The 20771-nt window shown below is 51.1% G+C and overlaps 1 protein-coding gene across 1 annotated transcript; it reads left to right on the top strand.

Annotated features, from left to right (window-relative positions):
* The first annotated feature begins 11356 nt into the window (after positions 1-11356).
* LOC115331046 (cell surface glycoprotein 1-like) lies at positions 11357-13174 on the top strand. Its single transcript, XM_040218715.3, has one exon. The coding sequence runs from the start codon at positions 11357-11359 to the stop codon at positions 13172-13174; it is 1818 nt and encodes a 605-aa protein (XP_040074649.2).
* Positions 13175-20771: the final 7597 nt, after the last annotated feature.

The following is a 20771-nucleotide window of genomic DNA, read 5'->3' as shown; positions in this document are numbered from 1 at the left end:
GATGGCGTTAAGGAGGGAGTCCCTGTCGGCGTGCATCGCGTACTGACTCGTCGTTTGCGACTGTTGAGAACGGAGGTTGCAGAGCATGCCGGTGATGCCCACCGAAAGTTGCTCCATACAGCCAATCATCTTGTGGCGATCTTCCGGGCTCATTTCTTCGGTGTTCGACTCACGAATCCCTTGAACGCATTGGTTCACATTGTGGAACATTTGGTGGATCGAATTCCGCTTGGCCATGTTTACCGTTTTTGTAACATCTTTTAGCTCTGGAATCGGGTTTTGTTCTTTGCAAGAGGCGGAGTCGTTTCTCCCGTGCATGTAGACGACACAGGCCCGCAGGCGGTTGGCCCAACGAACCGCGGCGTCGAAGGAAAACTTGAATAGCTCACAGAGATACCGACTGGTGTTGGAGGTAAACTTGGGATGCTGCGTGACAATCTTTATTATGGAATCCAGTAGGTCGATCCATCGCTCGAGCTCCGAGTGGTCGTAGTCGCTGGAAAAGTAGCTTTCGGCGGTAGCCAGGTCGCTCGTGTCACCGTTGATAACGTCCGAAAAGGCGCTCTTGACGATGCCCGTATCCACAGAGTTTAGCAGCGAGACGTCAAAGTCGCGAATCTTTTTCTCGTACAGACTCTTGAGTGCGAAACTACTGGGCAGGGTTTCGCTCTCCAGGCGCGAAATTTCCTTCGGCCCGGGGAAGACGTCCGACAGTTTGAGCGATAGGTCGCGGCAGTAGGGTCGGAGTCCGCCGCCGATGCTACACAACATTTGAAACAGGAGCGGGGTCTTTGACGACGACTTGAGCAACTCGCGATAATTTACCCTGTCAAAGTCTTTCTTGTACAGACGGCGGCCGTCCGAGTAGACGGCGTAGCTAATGTCGGGGGCGTCGCGCTGCATTGCCTTGGCCGCTAGAACGTAAGAACTTCTGCCGACTCTCTTGTACACGTTTACCGGAGAGGCTTTGAAGACGTAATGGGTGGTCGGATCGTCCCAGTGTTCCTTTGTCGGCGTCGTCGTCTCGTCTTCCATCCTGTCGGAATATTTCCAACACAACTGCACGTCGTCGTCTCTCAAGGTCACCGTCGTATTGGTCGTCGCGGTAAATTCCTTGAAATACAGAACGCTGGCGGGAGACTGAGCCTCGTTAAAAAGGGCTTTGATTTCGAACCACACGTCCAGGGGAGACGCGAGTTCCATGTTCAAGTAAAAGGGCCACGTCTGCCCCGTATCGGTCTTGGCCTTGGCGGAGTCGAGCAACCACCGCATGGCGGCAAGTGTCGTCGACGTCTCTTTTATCGGAACGATGCCGCAAGAGGGCAACTCGCGCCGCTTCTTTGCGGTGACCTTGAACTCGTCTTCCCTTTGTCTTTTGTTGTAGAGAGGCGGAGTCCATTCCGCATTGATTTCGTCATTGATAACCTTTACGTCTCTCAGTGTGCTCATATATATATCGCACATGGTCGTAGTCGGGGGGAACTTTTTTAAACATGGCGTGTGTGGGGGGAATGGTCCTACATCCTGGTGATTTGCGAAATACGAGAATTTTGAATTCACTGGGATACTGTCTGGATGCCAAGTACATCGTGTGCCCTCACCACTACAAGTACGAGTTCCCCACACTGTTGGAAGCTACGCGGACTCTGTCGTCGTCGGTGTGCAAGTCGCCCGTGGCCATGAGAGAAGTGTGTCCGGAACACGATTATTACCAAATGGGGATGCCGAAATGTGAGACTATACCGGTCGTGAAACTAATGTGCTACGAACACCAGTGCATTCGACACGTAACACTATTGGATACGTCCGTGAACGAGTGCTTCGCCATCGCCCCGCAGTCCTTCGTCGATGCCGTACGAAGCGTCATCTTGCAGAAAGTGGACTCGCACGCCATTGCATTTCTTCAAAGAGTCAAGTACAATCTCGTAACGCTCGTTGTGAATGCCAAATGCGCCGACTCGGAGATGCTGTCGCGCCTCTTGGTACAAGAGACGTTCCCCCGTCTGCAGTCTCTGTGTGTGTACGCACCCGTCTCTCCGACGTTGTGTCTACATCTAAAGGAAAGCATGCCGCGGTTGTCGAGCTTGTACCTGCAAAATTACGAATCTGTTTCGACGCTGGGGGCGATAGACAAGATCAATATGCAGGTAAACCTATCTTCCCCAGACCCGTTTGGCGTGTTTGCGAAAACTCGCACCGAAGAAGTACGCGAAGTTGTCCTCAGCTATAACTGCTCGTGCGTGAATAATCTAACGAATATGCTCACACCCACCAAAGTCAGGCGGAAGAGAACGCTGGAGGGTCGGAAACAGCTTTTATCGACCCCAATCAACGATTCTGCACTAAAGGTATGCGTGCTACGAATCTCTACAGACTGTTCGACGGAATGCGCCTCCTTCAAGCGACTCCTGAGCGAGGTAATACCTCGGCGATTTTTTGTCACGTCCCAGGTGAGAGTAGAAGCGATCGTCTTCTCGGAGGGACTCGTCGACCTGTGGAACACCATTGGGACGGTTGCCTCAAAGCACGTGTCGCTCTACATTTCGCAACTGTTTGTCGAACACAAAATTCTATTCAACTTGTCGCTCATAAACAGAGATTTGAGTGGACGCCTCTACGTCAAGGATTGGGTCTGGAACGGTGCCGTGCTCTCGGTGTGGAATTTTCTACGAGCAGCCACCAACGTCTATCTGCTGTCGGCGGACGAAGAGGAGCGCGACAAGACTTTGGCCTGTGCCGTAAACTCGTCGGATATCAAGACGTTTGACAAAATCACCGAGCCCCTGGAGGAGTTGAAGTACGTGACCAGTTTCTTTATTGTTTTTAACGACGATACGACGAATGTGGAGACGTACATGAGACCGGGCAAGCTCGTCAACCTGACCTTGGTCAACGTCGCGAACGACTTTTTCGCGGGTAAGCGGCGAGACGACTACCACTTTATCTCCATGATTGTGTACCACTGGGCACCAACGTCCTCGAACGACGTGGACGCTCTGTTCGACTTTATCGCCGGTGCGCGCAAACTCGTGGACGTGATTCTGCACCTGGACGAAAGCAAGACGCCGAAAGAGGTGGTGGACCTTTGTCTGGCCAAGGTCGAGACATCGATACAAGACGGAGGTCGAGTAAAGGTGTCGGTACGCCACTCCAACCCCAAGGCTATCGAGCTCGAGCGGAGATCTATTGAGTGTAGGAAGGAAGTGTTTGACGCGGTGAGGTATAGACCCCATCGCGACCCGACATACGCGACTGCCTATCTGCGCTGTGTTTCAAACGGAATGCAAGACCTGGTTTCTAAATATACGAGATACGCAATAGCTTTCAATGAAAAGGAATAAAGACTTTATTCTCGAATCATAAGCTTTTGTGGAAGTTTTCTCTTGTCGTCCATCGCTTTCTGCACGACCTCGGTCGGCGCGCTGGTATAAACGTTGATACGATTCGTCTCGATGGCCTTTTGGGTCTTCTCTTTCTCTTTCTTGCGGTTTTTTCTGGTACGGCACTTGTCCAGTAGTAATATGACCAAGAGGATAAAGAACAGGGTAAGGAAGAGGAGCGAGAGAGCTGCGAGCACTTTCGTCACGGCCGCTTTGCCAGACGCGTTGTAGTCGGCCGGACAGAGGGTGGACGTTAACAACAGCTTGTCGTCTAAGGTCGGATTCTTGTTCACCATGGCGCCTATTGCGTCAACGACCGATTCGACGTAGCTTAGGCGGCTGCCGCACGGAATACAGTTAAGCTAAAAGTGGCGCGTGTAGTTTCCCTCGATCAGTGGGCTATTGTGGCAGATCCTGACGGTCTGATCGACCAGGTCCTCGCGCCCGCACAGGAGTGTCAAGAGGCGACCAAAGTCTCGTGCGGTGTGCGCTACGCTCGTGCGCATCATACCATCGGGTCCGTTGAGGCTCTTGGTGCAATTGATCGCGTAGCCGCCGTCACCGGTGCTTGTGAGCTTAAAGGTCACGTTTGAGAAGGTAGTGAACGTAATGTCGGGCGATTCGACGGTTGCGGAAAACAGGTAGTATCGAACGTGCTTGTTTACGGATACGCCGATGGCGTCCACGTGAAAGTCGGCTCTCGTCGTTGCAATTTGAACAGCAGATATCGGGCCTATTCTCGGTCGCGCCAAGTAATTCGTCGCGTTTTCGGCGTTCGAATATGCGAAATTGACTTCCCCGTTTGCACTGCACTGGGCGAGGATCTTTCGACTCGTGTTAAACTTTGGATAGTAAAGAGTGCGTGGATCGTTGGCAAATACTAGTACCTTGGTAGTGGTATTTAAAGCGACGTTACCCGAATCGTCCAAGATGGGTATCCTGATGTTTGGCGTCACCCTACACACGGGTCGGGGGGTGCACGCAGGTAACACAACGTTCCACGCATACGACGGACTACACGTGATTATGTCGTTTTGTTCCACGTACGTGGTTTCGTCCACGCAATGGACTCTGTAGTGCGTGTGATTGAGAGGTATCATAGTATACGTCTGTTTGTCGTACACCAGCTTGTCAATGTTACAAAACGGCACACAGTCTCGGATTGAAGGGGTGCGAGTCCACCCTCCACTCAGACATTGGACCGTGATATTGATGTTCTGCTCGAATGTCAAGTTTTCCGGGCATTTAACGCTGTATACGGACAGCACGTCGGCCAGGGTGGGCGTGATGAGGCCGTAACGATAACAACTGACATCGCCTGGATACATCATCTCGTATCTCAGTTTTGGTGAAAAGGCACAAGCGTCGACTATGCCGGGTACCGTGACGGGAGTCGTCGGTGTTAACGTTACGTCGTATGCACTCGCTGCGTACATGGTCAAGGTGTTGTTATTAATGTCGGACTTGCACGCGAGCGTGATGCTCTGCACGGGGGAATCGTTGTACGCACAGAGCGCTTTTCCAGTGGTGGCGTTGTATTTGGAGAGAACGAGGTACATATCGGACGCCATCTGGACAAAGTCTTGAAAATAGTTCATGGGAACGACGTACAGGCTACTGTTGTATACTGCGATTCCAGATTTTTCATCGCAACCTTGTCCGTTTTGAAATCTGGTGACATTGGTGACCTCCGCTGCATTGTTGTTCCAGTGCGTGTAACTTTGTCTACAACTTTTGTCGACACAGTTTGAAACATAGGGCGATGTCTTGCCAACGATGGGATCTAGCGGAGTTAGTCGTAGGGCGATAGTAGCAGTCGTCCACAATGAACAAACGAACGCGATGTAGAAAAGTCGCATCTTTTTTATTACATATCGCGACGGTACTCGTACAAACGTTCGACCTGGTCCAACTCGTATATTAGAAACAAGAATACAATACCAAAAGCTACGTGACCGACTATGTAGGCGAAGGTGCTCGAAAGATTGTTTAGATTCACACAAGAAAAGGAGCAGACTCGTTCGTACGTACATACCAACCGAAAAAACTCTCTCCAGGCGCGTGAATTGAAATAATCTGGGTATAAATAGAGATGCGAGTTCTTTATAGCATCGACGACTCACCCATCGCGGTCAGCGTGCACCTATTGGCGTATTGGGCCGAGCAGATATTTAGAAATAATTTGTACGGCGCTCGCTTTCTAAAGGTGGAACGCGACGAAAAGAGCGGCCTGATCACTACCAAGCGCGTCGCCGCTACGGACGACAAGGCAGTCGCGGCGGCGGACAATTTTCGAGTGATACGAGAGACGGTCGAGGCGCAGATGAGCAACGTCGTCAAGATCGCGTACGGCCACGACGGAAACCCTCAACTACTCGAGCGCGCCGAGACCGCATTGCGCCAGGCACTCGACGTATCCGCCGTGTCGCTCGGAGAAAGGACCTACACCACCGAATCGGCCTTCCACTACCGAACCCGCTTTCTGCCCAACCAGATAGCTTTGAACCCTAGGATAGGCGCTCCGCTCTATTTCGGGAGACGACGAGCCGGTGTACGTGGCCAAGAGACTCGTATCGGACAAGTCGCTCTTCAAGGCCACGCAGTCTATGAGCACGGCCATCGGGCCCGTTATCTGGGAGTTTATACGACTCGTGACGCTACACTACCAGTCGGACGCGACGTTCGACTACGAAAAGTTTCTAGGGCACGTGTCGGCGGCCTTCACGACCTGCGTGTGCGGGAGTAACGCGCTGATGTTTTTGAAGGCGCACGACGCGCTGCGAACAAACGTCCCCCACTGTGTCCGCAAGGTGTGCGGTCCGATTCAAGTGACGCCGTCCGCCCACCGACCGTGGAGCCTGTTACAGACGATGCATGAAAAAATAAAGTTTAACAGCATCCTGAGAAACGACATTTCGGCCTTTAGAAACTATGTTTTTGGCGCTAGGAAATCGGCGCTCAAAAACTCGAAGCAGTTTTTCGATCCTGAGCACGCCGGCATAAAGGACGAGACCGGCTTCATAAATCTGCGCATGTACTTTCCCGTCTACTCGGTCCGGGTCCTCGAGGACCTCCTCAACCGGTACGTGTACGCCAACGATGGCGACATATTCATGCGACGACGCTACTACGTGCAACCCTGCTACATCAACGAGATGCAGGTGCCCGTCAAACAGGATCGTTCCGTCCTCGACTCGCCGGAAGACGTCATGACCACCTTCTTCAAGATTAGCGATTTAGCGACCGACGACGACGTGGTAGTGTCGGACGGCGTGCAGTACGTGGCATCGAGTGATTCTTACGACGCCTACGTCCTGAGCGACCAGAGCGTCGAGTACTTGTACAGCGGAATAGGCAACGACCGCGGTGACGACGCCGAGTCTGCCGCGCGCTTCGTGGAGCTCCTCAAAAACCGGCTTGGCGTACACCCGCAGTGGAGCACCTGTTTTCTCCTCTGGTGGTCGGCCATGAGCCACCGTTGCAACGGCCCGATCCTGACCGACAGGACGCACGTTGTGGACCTGTACGACGCGGTTGAAGAGAGCACATACATGTACAGACTCGCCTTCTACAACGGTTCGGGTCTGACGCTCTGCCACCCCAACCTCCACAAGGACTTTTTGTGCGCCGTCGTAAATTCCGTCTCCTTTCTACGGGTGCAGGAAAATCTGACCGCACTGTGGAGTTACTCCAGGGGCTGCGTCATCTCGGGCGCCGAGTTTTTCGAAAGGGTCTTTGCGCTATTGCGGATCTGGTTGTTCAATTCCTTCGGTACGGATTTTTACGAGATTATGGAAGAAGTTAGAATTGCGACCAAATAAAAAACTTTTTTTTTTACAATTTGTGTGTATGCATATACTCGCGCCGACAATGGAGGACCAACAAGACGACCAGGAAGAGGTCCACGAAACGGCCATGAAGTATTCGATGGTCTGCATAGCATTCCGATTGTCGATCCTCTACAATAAGTACTACTCGGCCGTCTACGATAGCTTTTTCGAGTTTGCCTCTGCGGTGCACGTCTCGCCAAAGAACGAGGCCGTCTTTACTGGCGTGGTGCTACCTCTATGTAAATATCTTTTTGAGACGCAGACTTCGCGGACGACGGGCATTCGCGTCGCCGTCGTAAAGTACTTGCGCTTCCCGGACGCGTCTCTCTTTCCGATGACCGTGGCGATGCCTGCGCTCGTGTCGAGGGACGGGATGCGCGCTCTGATTTACCTCGAGGACGAAATGCCGTTTGCGATCCTCAAGGCCCTCGAATTTGCCTACTCCATAAAGGTCACCACGTCCGAGCGAATCTCGGCGGTGGACGGCGACACCGCGAAAGATAAGGAGCGCGTCGTCATGGACCCAGACTTTTACGTCCACCTGCCTACCGACGACCGCGTCGTGCGATACCTGAATCACGGCGCAAGTTACCGGGACTACGCAAACATGGCCCCCTTCGTATACTGGACTTGCATCAACCTAAAGCGCTGCATGTATCTCGTTCAATTTTCCCGTCTCTCCCACTCAATCGAGGACCGAGAGGTCTTTATTCATCTTCACGCCATCGAGCGCTGCCTTTACGAGCTACCTCTTTACAAGACCTGTGAGCTGCTCTACGAAGCGGACGCCGTTCCTCTATTGGCCTTTGGCAAGAGAGATTCGGCGGTCGAGAAGTTGCTACAACCGTTGCTCGTCATGTCGCGCATCGACGAGGGTGGGGAAACGGTTACTCCGAACCAAGTCAACCAAATGACCATTGATTTCATAGACTCTACGCTAGTGAGGTACCTGGCGGGTTGGAAGGCGCTAAGCGATTCTTATCCCGTCTTTGACGAGTTTGAGCAAAAGTACGTGGCTACTGGCGTTCACAACCACTACAGCGTCCTATGTGCAAACGTCAACCCGCCCTTGGCGTCGAAAGATTCGTCGCCACCACGTCAACTATACGAGATGGCTGGTGGATCGTCGAGCATGGACACGCTCGTGGAGGAAGCCATCAAGATTCAGGAAGGAAGGCGGCGTCGCAACCACAAGGTCTTGAGAGCCGGCGACTTCCCCCGAATGCTACTTTCAAATCAACGAGAAGAGATGGTTTTGGAATCGAAATAAATTTATTGCCCTTTCAAACTCTCTACAGAAGAGTGTACTATCGCTTCGTGAATAAACTGCAAATAAACGGTCTTGCCTTCGTACTTTCTTGAAAATTGGGCAATGTAATGAAGTGCCCAGAGATCCGTCCTGATAGTGTCTTGCGTCTTGACGTATAAATTGCAAATTTTAACGTCGGGATGGCCCGTAATCAATGCGCCGGGAGAATACCCAAAGTCAAAAACGGTCAGCGATTGAGGCGTCTTTATCATGAAATTTACTATGCCGTCGTATGAAAATGCATTGTATGATCCGACCGAATGAAGAACGTAGTCTCTGTTGTATATGTTTTCGTTGGTTATTCTCAGGTAACGTAGCTGCTCGAGAGTTGCCAGATGCTGCAGGCTCGACGCCCGGATGCGACAACACTCTTCGAACATGACGCTGACCAGTCTCTTCATGTTCTTCACCATGATGGCTACCGCGCGATCGGTCATTTCTACGGATCCAGTAATTTGAAGATGCGTAACGTTGTCCAATCCGCGACAATGAACGATGCTCATGATGGCACTATAGTTTGTATTTCTCGATTCGAGTCGGAGGACGCTGTCGGGTACCTCGTCCACGTCGAAGGCGCTCTCGACGCGCACTCCGGTAACGCGTCGCCGCCGCATGAGGTGCGAGTCGGTAGCCGGGAGGGGTACCACGCCGGTAGTCCACATGCGGGGAGATAGTAGGATGTCCAACCAGATAGAGCACACCCTGGCCGCCGAACGTTTACTTTCGGCATCCAAGTGCTGTAGAATCATGTACCATACCTCGTACGGTAGATGCATGGTGTGTTGGACAATGGTGTGTCATTATTTATATATACGAATGATGACGTAGGCAATATTACATAATTTAAACACCCTCCGATCATTTTCATTTCTATAGCGTCGTCGTCGTCGAGCGTGTTGTCATTCCTACCGAGTGCCTTTATTACAGGCGTGGCCCTATCGCGTCTCAAGGTTTCGTGTTCTCGGAAATACGATAGCATAGCGTAAAGTCCTTGGACTAATAAGTTATCGAGTAGGAGCGTTTTTTTTTTCGATAGATAAGTTAAGGGTATAACAACTAATAAACTGCTTCTCGATATCCCTACCAAGTCATTATATAAAGTCCACGCCGAGCGAGTCGCATCAGAACGAGAGGCCGGCCGCCAGTAGCGAGTCCACTCCGAGCGAAGCGCCCTACAGTCTCATGTCCTACCAACGCAGACGACCCACGCCGAGGGAGTCGCATCGGTACGAGAAGCCGCCCCACGAAGGACGCGAAATACTGGTACCTTCGTTGACAATTGAGCGCCGCACATCATCCCACAACGTTGGCAGACGACCCACGCCGAGCGAGTCGCATCGGTACGAGAAGCCGCCCCACGAAGGACGCGTAGCACTGCTGCCTTCGTTGATAGCTGATCGCCGCACATCATCCCACAACGTTGGCAGACGACCCACGCCGAGCGAGTCGCATCGGTACGAGAAGCCGCCCCACGAAGGACGCGAAATACTGGTACCTTCGTTGACTATTGAGCGCCGCACATCATCCCACAACGTTGGCAGACGACCCACGCCGAGAGAGTCGCATCGGTACGAGAAGCCGCCCCACGAAGGACGCGTAGCACTGCTGCCTTCGTTGATAGCTGATCGCCGCACATCATCCCACGACGTTGCCGATTGGTCCGAGAATTCGCTACGAGTTTCGTGGGTCAAAGAAAACGGCGACTCCGATTTTTTGACGCAACCGACTGGCGAAACTACCGCGATCAATGGAGTAACTCAAGAATTGACGGAATCGCCGTACTAACCCCGGTATGCATACATTTCACGTAATTGCCAATCGAGCGCCGTAGACGTCGAACTACGTCGACGTATATTTCTGTTACGATGTAAATGTAGACCTTTTGCATCGAGGACATACCATGTTTGACGAGAACTGAAAGTGTAGAGAGGTGACAGTAGTATACCCCATAGACATACATAGCCTGTATTTCTTGAAAAGAAATAAACGGCCTTTGACCCACCACCTCCACTCTTTCAGCCGCCTCTTATCCCATTAGGCATGAAGTCCTAAAGGGTTCCTTTCCACCTGTTCTTAAACAAATGTCATTACGAAAGGCAGATCAATACACGTTTTATTTCGTATACGACTCCTACGTCGTGACTTTTTTAAAAGGGCGCCTTCGTCTGCCTTTTTCGAAAGGCAGCCTTCTGAAGTCTTTAGCTAAGGCGGGGGGTAAAATTTCCTTTTTAAAGGTAAAAATGCATAAAGCTCCATTCAACTCATAATGATGGGGGCGCGGAAGAAGGCCTTTCGAAAAGGCAGACGCGTGCGCAGAATAATTATTGCTTTACACTAAGTCTTATATCGAGGTTAATACACGATACTTTAAACGCTCTAGAAACGGGCGGATTCGTCTGCCTTTTCGAAAGGCAGCCTTCTGAAGGCTTTAGCTAATGAATGATGACGTAGGTAGTATAACATAATTTAAAGACCCTCCGATAATTTTCATTTCTATAGCGTCGTCGTCGTCGAGCGTGTTATCATTCCTACCGAGTGCCTTTATTACAAGCGCGGCCCTATTGCGTCTCAAGGTTTCGTGTTCTCGGAAATACGATAGCATAGCGTAAAGTTCTTGGACTAATAAGTTATCGAGTAGGAGCGGTTTTTTTCAATAGATAAGTTAACGGTAGCACAACTAATAAACTGCTTCTCGATATTCCTGCTAAGTCATTATATAGAAATAAAAGGATGGTGTAGGTTCTATGACCTACCTCGAGCGCGTCTGAGTATTTTTCAAATTCCGATCGTATCTTTTTTTCGCACCGAGACAATATCCTGACGCAAGACTTCGAACGATGGAGTCTGACACGCAGACAGATAGCGAAGGATCTTCGCCACCGTCCACGCCCTACAAACGCAGATGTCCGATGCAGTCAGGTTCCACGCCGAGCGAGTCGCATCGGCACGAGAAGCCGGCCGCCAGTAGGGAGTCCACTTCGAGGGAACCGCCGTACAGTCTCACGCCCTACCAACGCATAAGACCCACGCCGAGCGAGTCGCATACGCACGAGAAGCCGACCGCCAGTAGCGAGTCCACTCCGAGCGAGTCGCATAGGCACGAGAAGCCGACCGCCAGTAGCGAGTCCACTTCGAGGGAACCGCCGTACAGTCTCACGCCCTACCAACGCATAAGACCCACTCCGAGCGAGTCGCATAGGCACGAGAAGCCGGCCGCCAGTAGGGAGTCCACTTCGAGGGAACCGCCCTACAGTCTCACGCCCTACCAACGCATAAGACCCACTCCGAGCGAGTCGCATAGGCACGAGAAGCCGACCGCCAGTAGCGAGTCCACTCTGAGCGAGTCGCATAGGCACGAGAAGCCGGCCGCCAGTAAGGAGTCCACTCCGAGGGAACCGCCCTACAGTCTCACGCCCTACCAACGCATAAGACCCACTCCGAGCGAGTCGCATAGGCACGAGAAGCCGGCCGCCAGTAGCGAGTCCACTCCGAGGGAACCGTCATGCAGTCTCACGCCCTATCAACGCAGAAGACCCACGCCGAGCGAGTCGCATAGGCACGAGAAGCCGGCCGCCAGTAGCGAGTCCACTCCGAGGGAACCGTCATGCAGTCTCACGCCCTATCAACGCAGAAGACCCACGCCGAGCGAGTCGCATCGGCACGAGAAGCCGGCCGCCAGTAGCGAGTCCACTCCGAGCGAACCGCCCTACAGTTTTACACCGTATCAACGTATACGTTCCACTGACCACCACGAATCTAGTCCTTCGTCGGACGACGAAGTAATATCTCTACTCGCGCATATACCCGGGGCAATCACTCCGTCTCTCGTCACCGCGGGGTCGGAACCTTACGAAGTATATTATGCGAGTCGCGAAGGATGCGCACCACACGTGCTTATGATGAAACTTGAACACGGCACCTCATCCCACAACGTTCCCGATTGGTCCGAGAATTCGCTACGAATTTCGTGGGCCGGAAGAAACGGCGCCTCCGCTTTTTTGACGCATTTAATGATGCATCCGAGTGCGAAGGAACTCTGTATTCAACCGACTGGCGAAACTGACGTGATCGATGCATTACGTGTAGAATTGACGCAATTGCCGTCCTTACCCCGGCTCGAGACGTTAAAAATGGCCGGATGTTATATGATCGGAGATGTGGACGCTTCCAAAATACTCGCTTCTTATCCAAATCTGACCTTTGTGGACCTATCGTCTTGTATGCCGGTGGGGGACGTTGCCGTCATGAACGTTCCCAAAACTGCGCAGACCGTGCTACTAGCAAACTGTGAGAATGTCACCGATAACGGTCTTGACCTTTTGGCTGCTAACGCCGGAGAAATTCTCGTACACGCGGACCTTTCGGGACTAGTTAAAATAACGGACAGAGGCGTGCGCGGTTTCTTAGCCAAATGTGTAAAGTTAGAGACAATAAAGTTGTCCGGATGCTACCAACTCCGTATGGACATATTTGACGTGATTGCCAATCGAGCGCCGCAGATGTTGAAGTACGTCGACGTATCTTTCTGTTACGATGTAAATGTAGACCTTTTGCATCGAGGACATACTATGTTTGACGAGAAGCGAAACTGTAGACACGTGGTAGTAGTATGCCCCTATAGGCATACGCACCCGGTATTTTGTGAAAGGAAATAAAAGGCTTTTGACCCACCACCTCCACTCTTTCAGCCACCTCTTAGCCCATTAGGCAGGACGTCCTAAAGGGTTCCTTTCCGTAGTATAAGCGTAGACATCATCGCTATTGAATGTATGCTTGGGTGAATAACCTTCATAGAGAGCTCTCAACTCGGTCTTTGGTGGTCCATCAGGCTACGGCAAACTTCACCACAGGGGCGGGGGCTTCCAGAGTGCCTGTAAAAAATGGAGACTTTGAAACGTCTCAAAAACTATTTGACCTGAACTGCTCCATGCCGATCCAATTGATCGTCCCTCCGCCACCACACTTACAGCCACCTCTTTATTACATAACGTACCTGTACACGAAAGAGACCTGTTCTAAACAAAATGTAGGTTAATACACGATACTGTAAACGCTCTGGATACGGGCGCATTCGTCTGCCTTTTCGAAAGGCAGCCTTCTTCGTGCGCAGCATAATTATTGCTTTACACTAAGTCATATCGATAATACACGATACTGTAAACGCTCTGGAAACGGGCGCATTCGTCTGCCTTTTCGAAAGGCAGACTTCTGCGTGAGCAGCATAATTATTGCTTTACACTAAGTCTTATATCGAGGTTAATACACGATACTTTAAACGCTTTGGAAACGGGCGCATTCGTCTGCCTTTTCGAAAGGCAGCCTTCTGCGTGAGTAGCATAATTATTGCTTTACACTAAGTCATATCGATAATACACGATACTTTAAACGCTCTGGAAACGGGCGCATTCGTCTGCCTTTTCGAAAGGCAGACTTCTGCGTGAGCAGCATAATTATTGCTTTACACTAAGTCATATCGATAATACACGATACTTTAAACGCTCTGGAAACGGGCGCATTCGTCTGCCTTTTCGAAAGGCAGCCTTGTGCGTGAGCAGCATAATTATTGCTTTACACTAAGTCATATCGATAATACACGATACTTTAAACGCTCTGGAAACGGGCGCATTCGTCTGCCTTTTCGAAAGGCAACCTTGTGCGTGAGCAGTATAATTATTGCTTTACACTAAGTATCGAGGTTAATACACGATACTTTAAACGCTCTGGAAACGGGCGCATTCGTCTGCCTTTTCGAAAGGCAACCTTGTGCGTGAGCAGTATAATTATTGCTTTACACTAAGTATCGAGGTTAATACACGATACTTTAAACGCTCTGGAAACGGGCGCATTCGTCTGCCTTTTCGAAAGGCAGCCTTCTGAAGGCTTTAACTATGGCGGGGGTAAAACTTCCGCTTTAAAGGTAAAAATGCATAAAGTTCTTTCCAGCTCGTAACGATGGGCGCGCGGAAGAACGCCTTTCGAAAAGGCAGACGCGTGCGCAACATAATTTTTGCTTTACACTAAGTCTTATATCGAGGTTAATACAGGATACTTTAAACTCTCTGGAAACGGGCGCATTCGTCTGCCTTTTCGAAAGGCAGCCTTCTGAAGGCTTTAGCTAAGGCGGGGGTAAAACTTCCGCTTTAAAGGTAAAAATGCATAAAGACGTTAGCAGACGTTAGTGTAAAGTCTCCGTAAAAAGGGCGCATTCGTCTGCCTCTTCGAAAGGTAGTGCGTTGTATAAAGGAGATTCGTTCTAAATGTAAAATTTTTGAAAAGACAAACGCATACGCTAGTGTTTGGCAATCACTCAAAGAGACATATTGGATGTGCCATCGAAGGTTTTATTTTTGACCTTTGAAAAATGGTAATCGAACTTTGTTCTTTAACGTGTATACCACGTTGGTCATGACAGCACCCAAGCTCATGGCTGTCCCACCGTATCAAACTGTCGTAATTGCACTCGTATCAAACTGTCGTAATTGCACTCGTATCAAACTGTAGCAAACTGTCGTAAGCACTCGTATCAAACTGTCGTAATTGGTAGATGTGCCGTTCTTTAAGGAAACTAAATCGTCCACCCACTTTTCCGACGCATCATCGTTCTCGAGTTGAACGTACGGTACGTTCAACTGGTCGAGGCGTTTCTTCTCTTCGTCCGTGAGCCGAATGTCGGGAGCGATTTTAAAGAGCGTTGGGGTAACGACGACCACGTCGTCGTCAGTCGCGTCGTTAAGATTCTCCTTCGCGCGGTCGCTGCCGTCTTCCCCGAGGACCATGCAGCGGCGGCAATGTCCCAACGCCTCCTCGACGTCAAGGTAGCTCCTGTCTTCGCCAAAAATGTTGTACGCCAGGAGTCGCATCACGTGCGAACTCTCGTTTAGACGACTGATGGTATTTTCACAAGCCGGAAGAGAGTCGGATGCGGACCACTCAGTGGCAAACTTTAATCAGCTGACGGCAGACGAGGGTATACCGCCGTCCCCAAAAAAATCGGTACAAAGCGTCAAAAGTCTGGAGTAGCCAATATCTCTGTCGTTCGACTCGTAATAAATATGATCTAGTACGGGTTGGTAAATCGCGTAGAGAGACAAGTTGTTGGCCACGTCTATCGCACACGAAGCGTCGTGTAAAGTCATGTCGTTAACCGACTTACGTCTAACGACCTTACCAATTACGGCATGGAGTTCCGACACGACCTTGCGGACGGCGGCGTCCTTTACGGCGCCGCAGCGAATCTCGTCGTGCACCGTCCGCTCCTTGAACGTCCGGACTCTGTCGACGTTAAAGTAGGCTTGTTGGTGCTGCGACTGGTTGGCGTATGCCGCCGTGCACTCGTCCAATTCGGACTGCAGTCTCCCGTTTACGAAATAAACCTTGTTGTATATTTCGGTCAGCGCGTCAAACTTGAGCCTCAGATCGGCCTCGCGACGTAGGCTTTCGTCGCCTACGTCCATGTAGTCGTGTCGGTCCACCCGTTCGTAACACATCGCCATCATCTTTTCCAGGTTTCGCACGCGGAGTCCCGCTGTCTCGACGTCCATCGTCTTGTGGCGTAGTTCCAAAATCTTTTGGTCGCGCGCAAAGTGCAGTCTTTCGTTTTCTTCGCGGCATCTCTCCAGAGTCTCGTAACACTTTGCCGCGTTCGTCGCGTTGGCAATGCTGTAGGTCACGTAGTCGCGAAACAGGTCTCTCTTTTCGTTCACTAGAGTCTCGCAACGATGCATGTAGTCGCGTATCTGTGCGTTTGGCGAACATTGCCGCGAAATGGCGACGGCCTCAGCCCGCATCAGTGCGATCGTCGCCGCGCATTCGTCCCGCCTCGTCCGGGCTTCGTCCGCCTCTCGCAAGAGCCGAACGGCCGACGTCCAGTTGAGTCTAGTCTCATTTTCATAAAATCTCTCCAATAATCTCTCCCGTTCGACGAGAAGCAGATCGTCACGGTTTCTTTCGATTTCGCCCCACACGTCGTCCTTGAGCGATTCCCAGTTGGTTCGGAAGGACGCGGTGTAGTTTGTCCACGCATCGTTCATTTCCCTGGCGAGGTCCTCGACCGCCGCTGCGTCTCGCTCAAACAAAGTCTGAATTTTTAGCGACGCGCTGTTGTTTACTCCAGTGTTGGTAACGCGCGCATACGAGACTAGATCGGCCGTCATATTTGCGCTCGTCTCGTCCAGTAGCGCGTTCCAGCGAGCCCGTACGCGCATCAACTCTGCATTCAGTCGATCCACCGTCAACTTGAGCTTGGCCTCGTGGCCGTACCATATGTCGACGTCTGCATCGATGCCGCTTCCGCATTCTCGCTTGCGAGCGTCGTACAGGTAATCGGCCCACACCCGACACTCTCGCTCGTGTCTCAAGACTCTACCACGATTCAGATGGTCTTCATTGCCATCCCGATCGCACGTCGAATAGCGCAAAGAGTTTTTACCCGAAAAGTATCGTGTGCGCACGACATCGCAGGCCCCCGCCTCGTCGTACCAGAAACACGTTCGCATCTCGTCGGCTATAACTTCCAAAAGACGGGGCGCGTCTTGCGGAAAATGAACGATGGGTGACTGCGCGGCTACATAGGCGCGGTAACTATCGGCCGATTCTGCGCACACCACCGACACGTAGTCGCGCAATCTATCGAGCGTTTCCTCCAACCACGAGCACGAAAATTGCGCGTATTTTCCGCGCAAGAAATTGCACGGATAGTCCAACTGACCAATCATGGCCGCCGCCTCAAAAAACTTTTGCATTGTAACGTTGGCCTCAACAAACACCTCCGTAGGATGCAGTAACTCGCCGTTTTCGTCTATCACTATCATGTCGTTTTCGTACGCGACGCGTAGGTCGTACGCAGTCGCAGGTAATAGCGCGGAACAAACTATGAAGGCGGCGATTGCCATCACAGTAAAACGCTGCGTAATTTTATTTTTACAAAATGGAATCAGCGCGCAAACAACGAAGACACAAGGAAGAGAAATTGACAGGACAAGCGCTGGACTTCAACTGAACGTTTATTGAAAAAGAAACTAACGAGGAAAACAAACAAACCACCAAATCATCACCCCATCAAAACGTGCTCAAAAAAGCTACCTCTCTCTTAAGTAAAAAAATCGATGTTTGGCTGACGCATTGGTCACCTTCCTTTCCTATCTCAAATGCTTCGAGCAGCTCGCGTGCTGTCTTATCGGCCCCTCTTCCCAAAATCGAGATGCGATCAAATATCGGCTCGCACGAGCAAGTGCTGCAGTGTAAAGGCAAGTGACCGCCCGAGGTTGATCGCAGCGAAAGCGCGTGTTCACGTGCTCGGTCATTAACACATCGGCCAGTCTGGCCGATGTATACTCGACCACAACTTAACGGGATCCTATAAACTACCCCCATCGCGCACTCGACGTACTTGTTTCTGTGCTTTACGGAACATCTATTCCTTCCCGTTCCCCTGTCCGCCACTCTGGGGCATAGCTGCAGCATCTTGCAGGGCGCCGAAAAGACAACCGGTACATCATAGCGCCCCGCAATCTTTTTTAGATTGTGGGATACCTTGTGTAAATATGGGATTACTTGCGGTCTCCTATTTGGCCGGTCTCTTGGTTGTTGGGGTCCCGTCTTTACCTTTCTTAGTAGCTTTTCTGCTACCGCCAACAGAACTGTCGCTGGGAAGCCCGCGGAGCTAAGCCGATCAATCTGCTTTTCAAAACTCTCCTGCAACGTGTGGGGGCAAGATTTTTCTAAGGCCGCCTGCAAACAAGATGACGCGATGCTCCTCTTAACCAACTTGGAGTGTGCGGAATCAAAGGGCAGGAGCCCTTTCTTTGTGCGTGGATGATAAAGCCAACACACGTGCCGCTCGGTGAACTTCATTTTCAAATCAAGATACTGCAGAAACAAGCCGTTTTGGCTTGTTTTGGGAAGAGGGGCCGATAAGACAGCACGCGAGCTGCTCGAAGCATTTGAGATAGGAAAGGAAGGTGACCAATGCGTCAGCCAAACATCGATTTTTTTTACTTAAGAGAGAGGTAGCTTTTTTGAGCACGTTTTGATGGGGTGATGATTTGGTGGTTTGTTTGTTTTCCTCGTTAGTTTCTTTTTCAATAAACGTTCAGTTGAAGTCCAGCGCTTGTCCTGTCAATTTCTCTTCCTTGTGTCTTCGTTGTTTGCGCGCTGATTCCATTTTGTAACGATGAACCAACTCGCCTGCATTGCCACTTTGATTCATTACATTTCTTCTACGGCGGGCTCTTTTCAATGTACTAACGACGTCGGCCAACAGGCCATCATCTGTGTGAACCTCATCGCTGCTTCAACGTGCCGAGCCCGGTACCTGTCTTTCTGCATCAAACGAGACCTGATTCCTGCCGAGGTAGAGAGACTATTCGGGTGTCTTCAACCGTCCAGGGGACATGCCATGCGCATCTGTAGGATCCTGAGATCAGAGAACTGGAGGCAAGTCCGACTTTACTATGACTACCTCAAAGTGTTGTGTCTGCATGACGTTGTTGCGACGTTGGGAACCCGAAGGCATCGAGAACATCTACGATTGGTGTCGCAAGCGACCGAGTTCTTATGGCAGCGTGTACGACCTGGATTACCAAGAAGACCCCGTGCGCCGGCTCAACGCCAGGGAGGCCTGACGGTTTTGGGAGACGTCCAGCTGCCCAGTGAAGTTTCGAAGATCTTGGAAAGGGGCCCCAAGTACAGTCTTGAACCACGTTTGGCACCACACGAACTGCTAGCTGTGGTCCGGCGAGTTTCAGAAAGGGCTGATGCCGATGACAGGGACAGATGTGTTCTGGAGGGAGTGGACTGTTTGATGCGAAGTTCCAGGGGTTCTTATTCGCGTGGGGGGAGAAGCCTAGGCAGAGTTGTGTCGTTTCTTCAGGAAAATAGGCTTAATCTACTTCAGGCAGATAAGGAGGGGGGGGTTTGTGGTTTTGCCGGAGGGCATGTTTGGGACTAAGTCTCGCGCTGCCATTTCTAAGAACTTCCTTGCGATGTCGCCCGACCCGAAGAAGGTTAAGAGTGCAGCTTTGAGGTTGTGCGCTGGCCTGGAGCTGTACAGCCTAGAAAGGGAAATTAAGAAAAGCAAGGTGGGGCACTTGGATGCCTTTTTCACGGTCAAGACTCATAAGGAGGGCTCACCTTTTAGGACCATTGTCACTGAGAGGGGGACTTGGCAACGGTCAATGAGCCAGTACCTACTGGGGCAGTTGGCTTCGTTGCGGTTAAGTGACCCGTTTCTGGTGCGAAACTCCCAGGAGGTGGTGGATTACCTAAGAACCGGTACCCTTACGAATACGACTGCGTTTTCTATAGACGTAGTGGATTTGTTTTACTCTATTCCCCATGGGGGCCTTTTCACGTCGGTACGCGATTGTATTGAAAATAGGGGGGTGGTTGGTTTCCAGAATGCTAGCGGTGTGGGAGTTGATAGCTTCTTGGAACTTCTCAGATTTTATCTACAGTCGACCTTCATTCTCTTTGACGGCGTGTACTACTTGCAGAGACAGGGCATTTGCATAGGCGCATGCGTAGCTCCAGTGTTGTGTGATATTTTTTTTGGCGAAGATAGACAAAACCATTAGCGAGAATTTAGATTCTAGCTTGGTCACCAAGGTATTTAGATACGTAGACGACTACCTGGTGATGATCAACAGGCCTGAAGGGAATTCGGGTGACATCGTTGTCAATTCAGTGTTGGACGTTTTCACGCGTCATTCTGGGGGATTGAAGTTTACGCATGAGCGCCAAAACGGCTTGTTTCTGCAGTATCTTGATTTGAAAATGAAGTTCACCGAGCGGCACGTGTGTTGGCTTTATCATCCACGCACAAAGAAAGGGCTCCTGCCCTTTGATTCCGCACACTCCAAGTTGGTTAAGAGGAGCATCGCGTCATCTTGTTTGCAGGCGGCCTTAGAAAAATCTTGCCCCCACACGTTGCAGGAGAGTTTTGAAAAGCAGATTGATCGGCTTAGCTCCGCGGGCTTCCCAGCGACAGTTCTGTTGGCGGTAGCAGAAAAGCTACTAAGAAAGGTAAAGACGGGACCCCAACAACCAAGAGACCGGCCAAATAGGAGACCGCAAGTAATCCCATATTTACACAAGGTATCCCACAATCTAAAAAAGATTGCGGGGCGCTATGATGTACCGGTTGTCTTTTCGGCGCCCTGCAAGATGCTGCAGCTATGCCCCAGAGTGGCGGACAGGGGAACGGGAAGGAATAGATGTTCCGTAAAGCACAGAAACAAGTACGTCGAGTGCGCG

The sequence above is a fragment of the Ixodes scapularis genome, unplaced genomic scaffold (assembly GCF_016920785.2).
Source record: "Ixodes scapularis isolate PalLabHiFi unplaced genomic scaffold, ASM1692078v2 ptg000597l_1___fragment_1__unscaffolded, whole genome shotgun sequence".
Classification (NCBI taxonomy): Eukaryota; Metazoa; Arthropoda; class Arachnida; order Ixodida; family Ixodidae; genus Ixodes; species Ixodes scapularis.
This window is presented reverse-complemented; position numbering and strand designations above follow the sequence as displayed.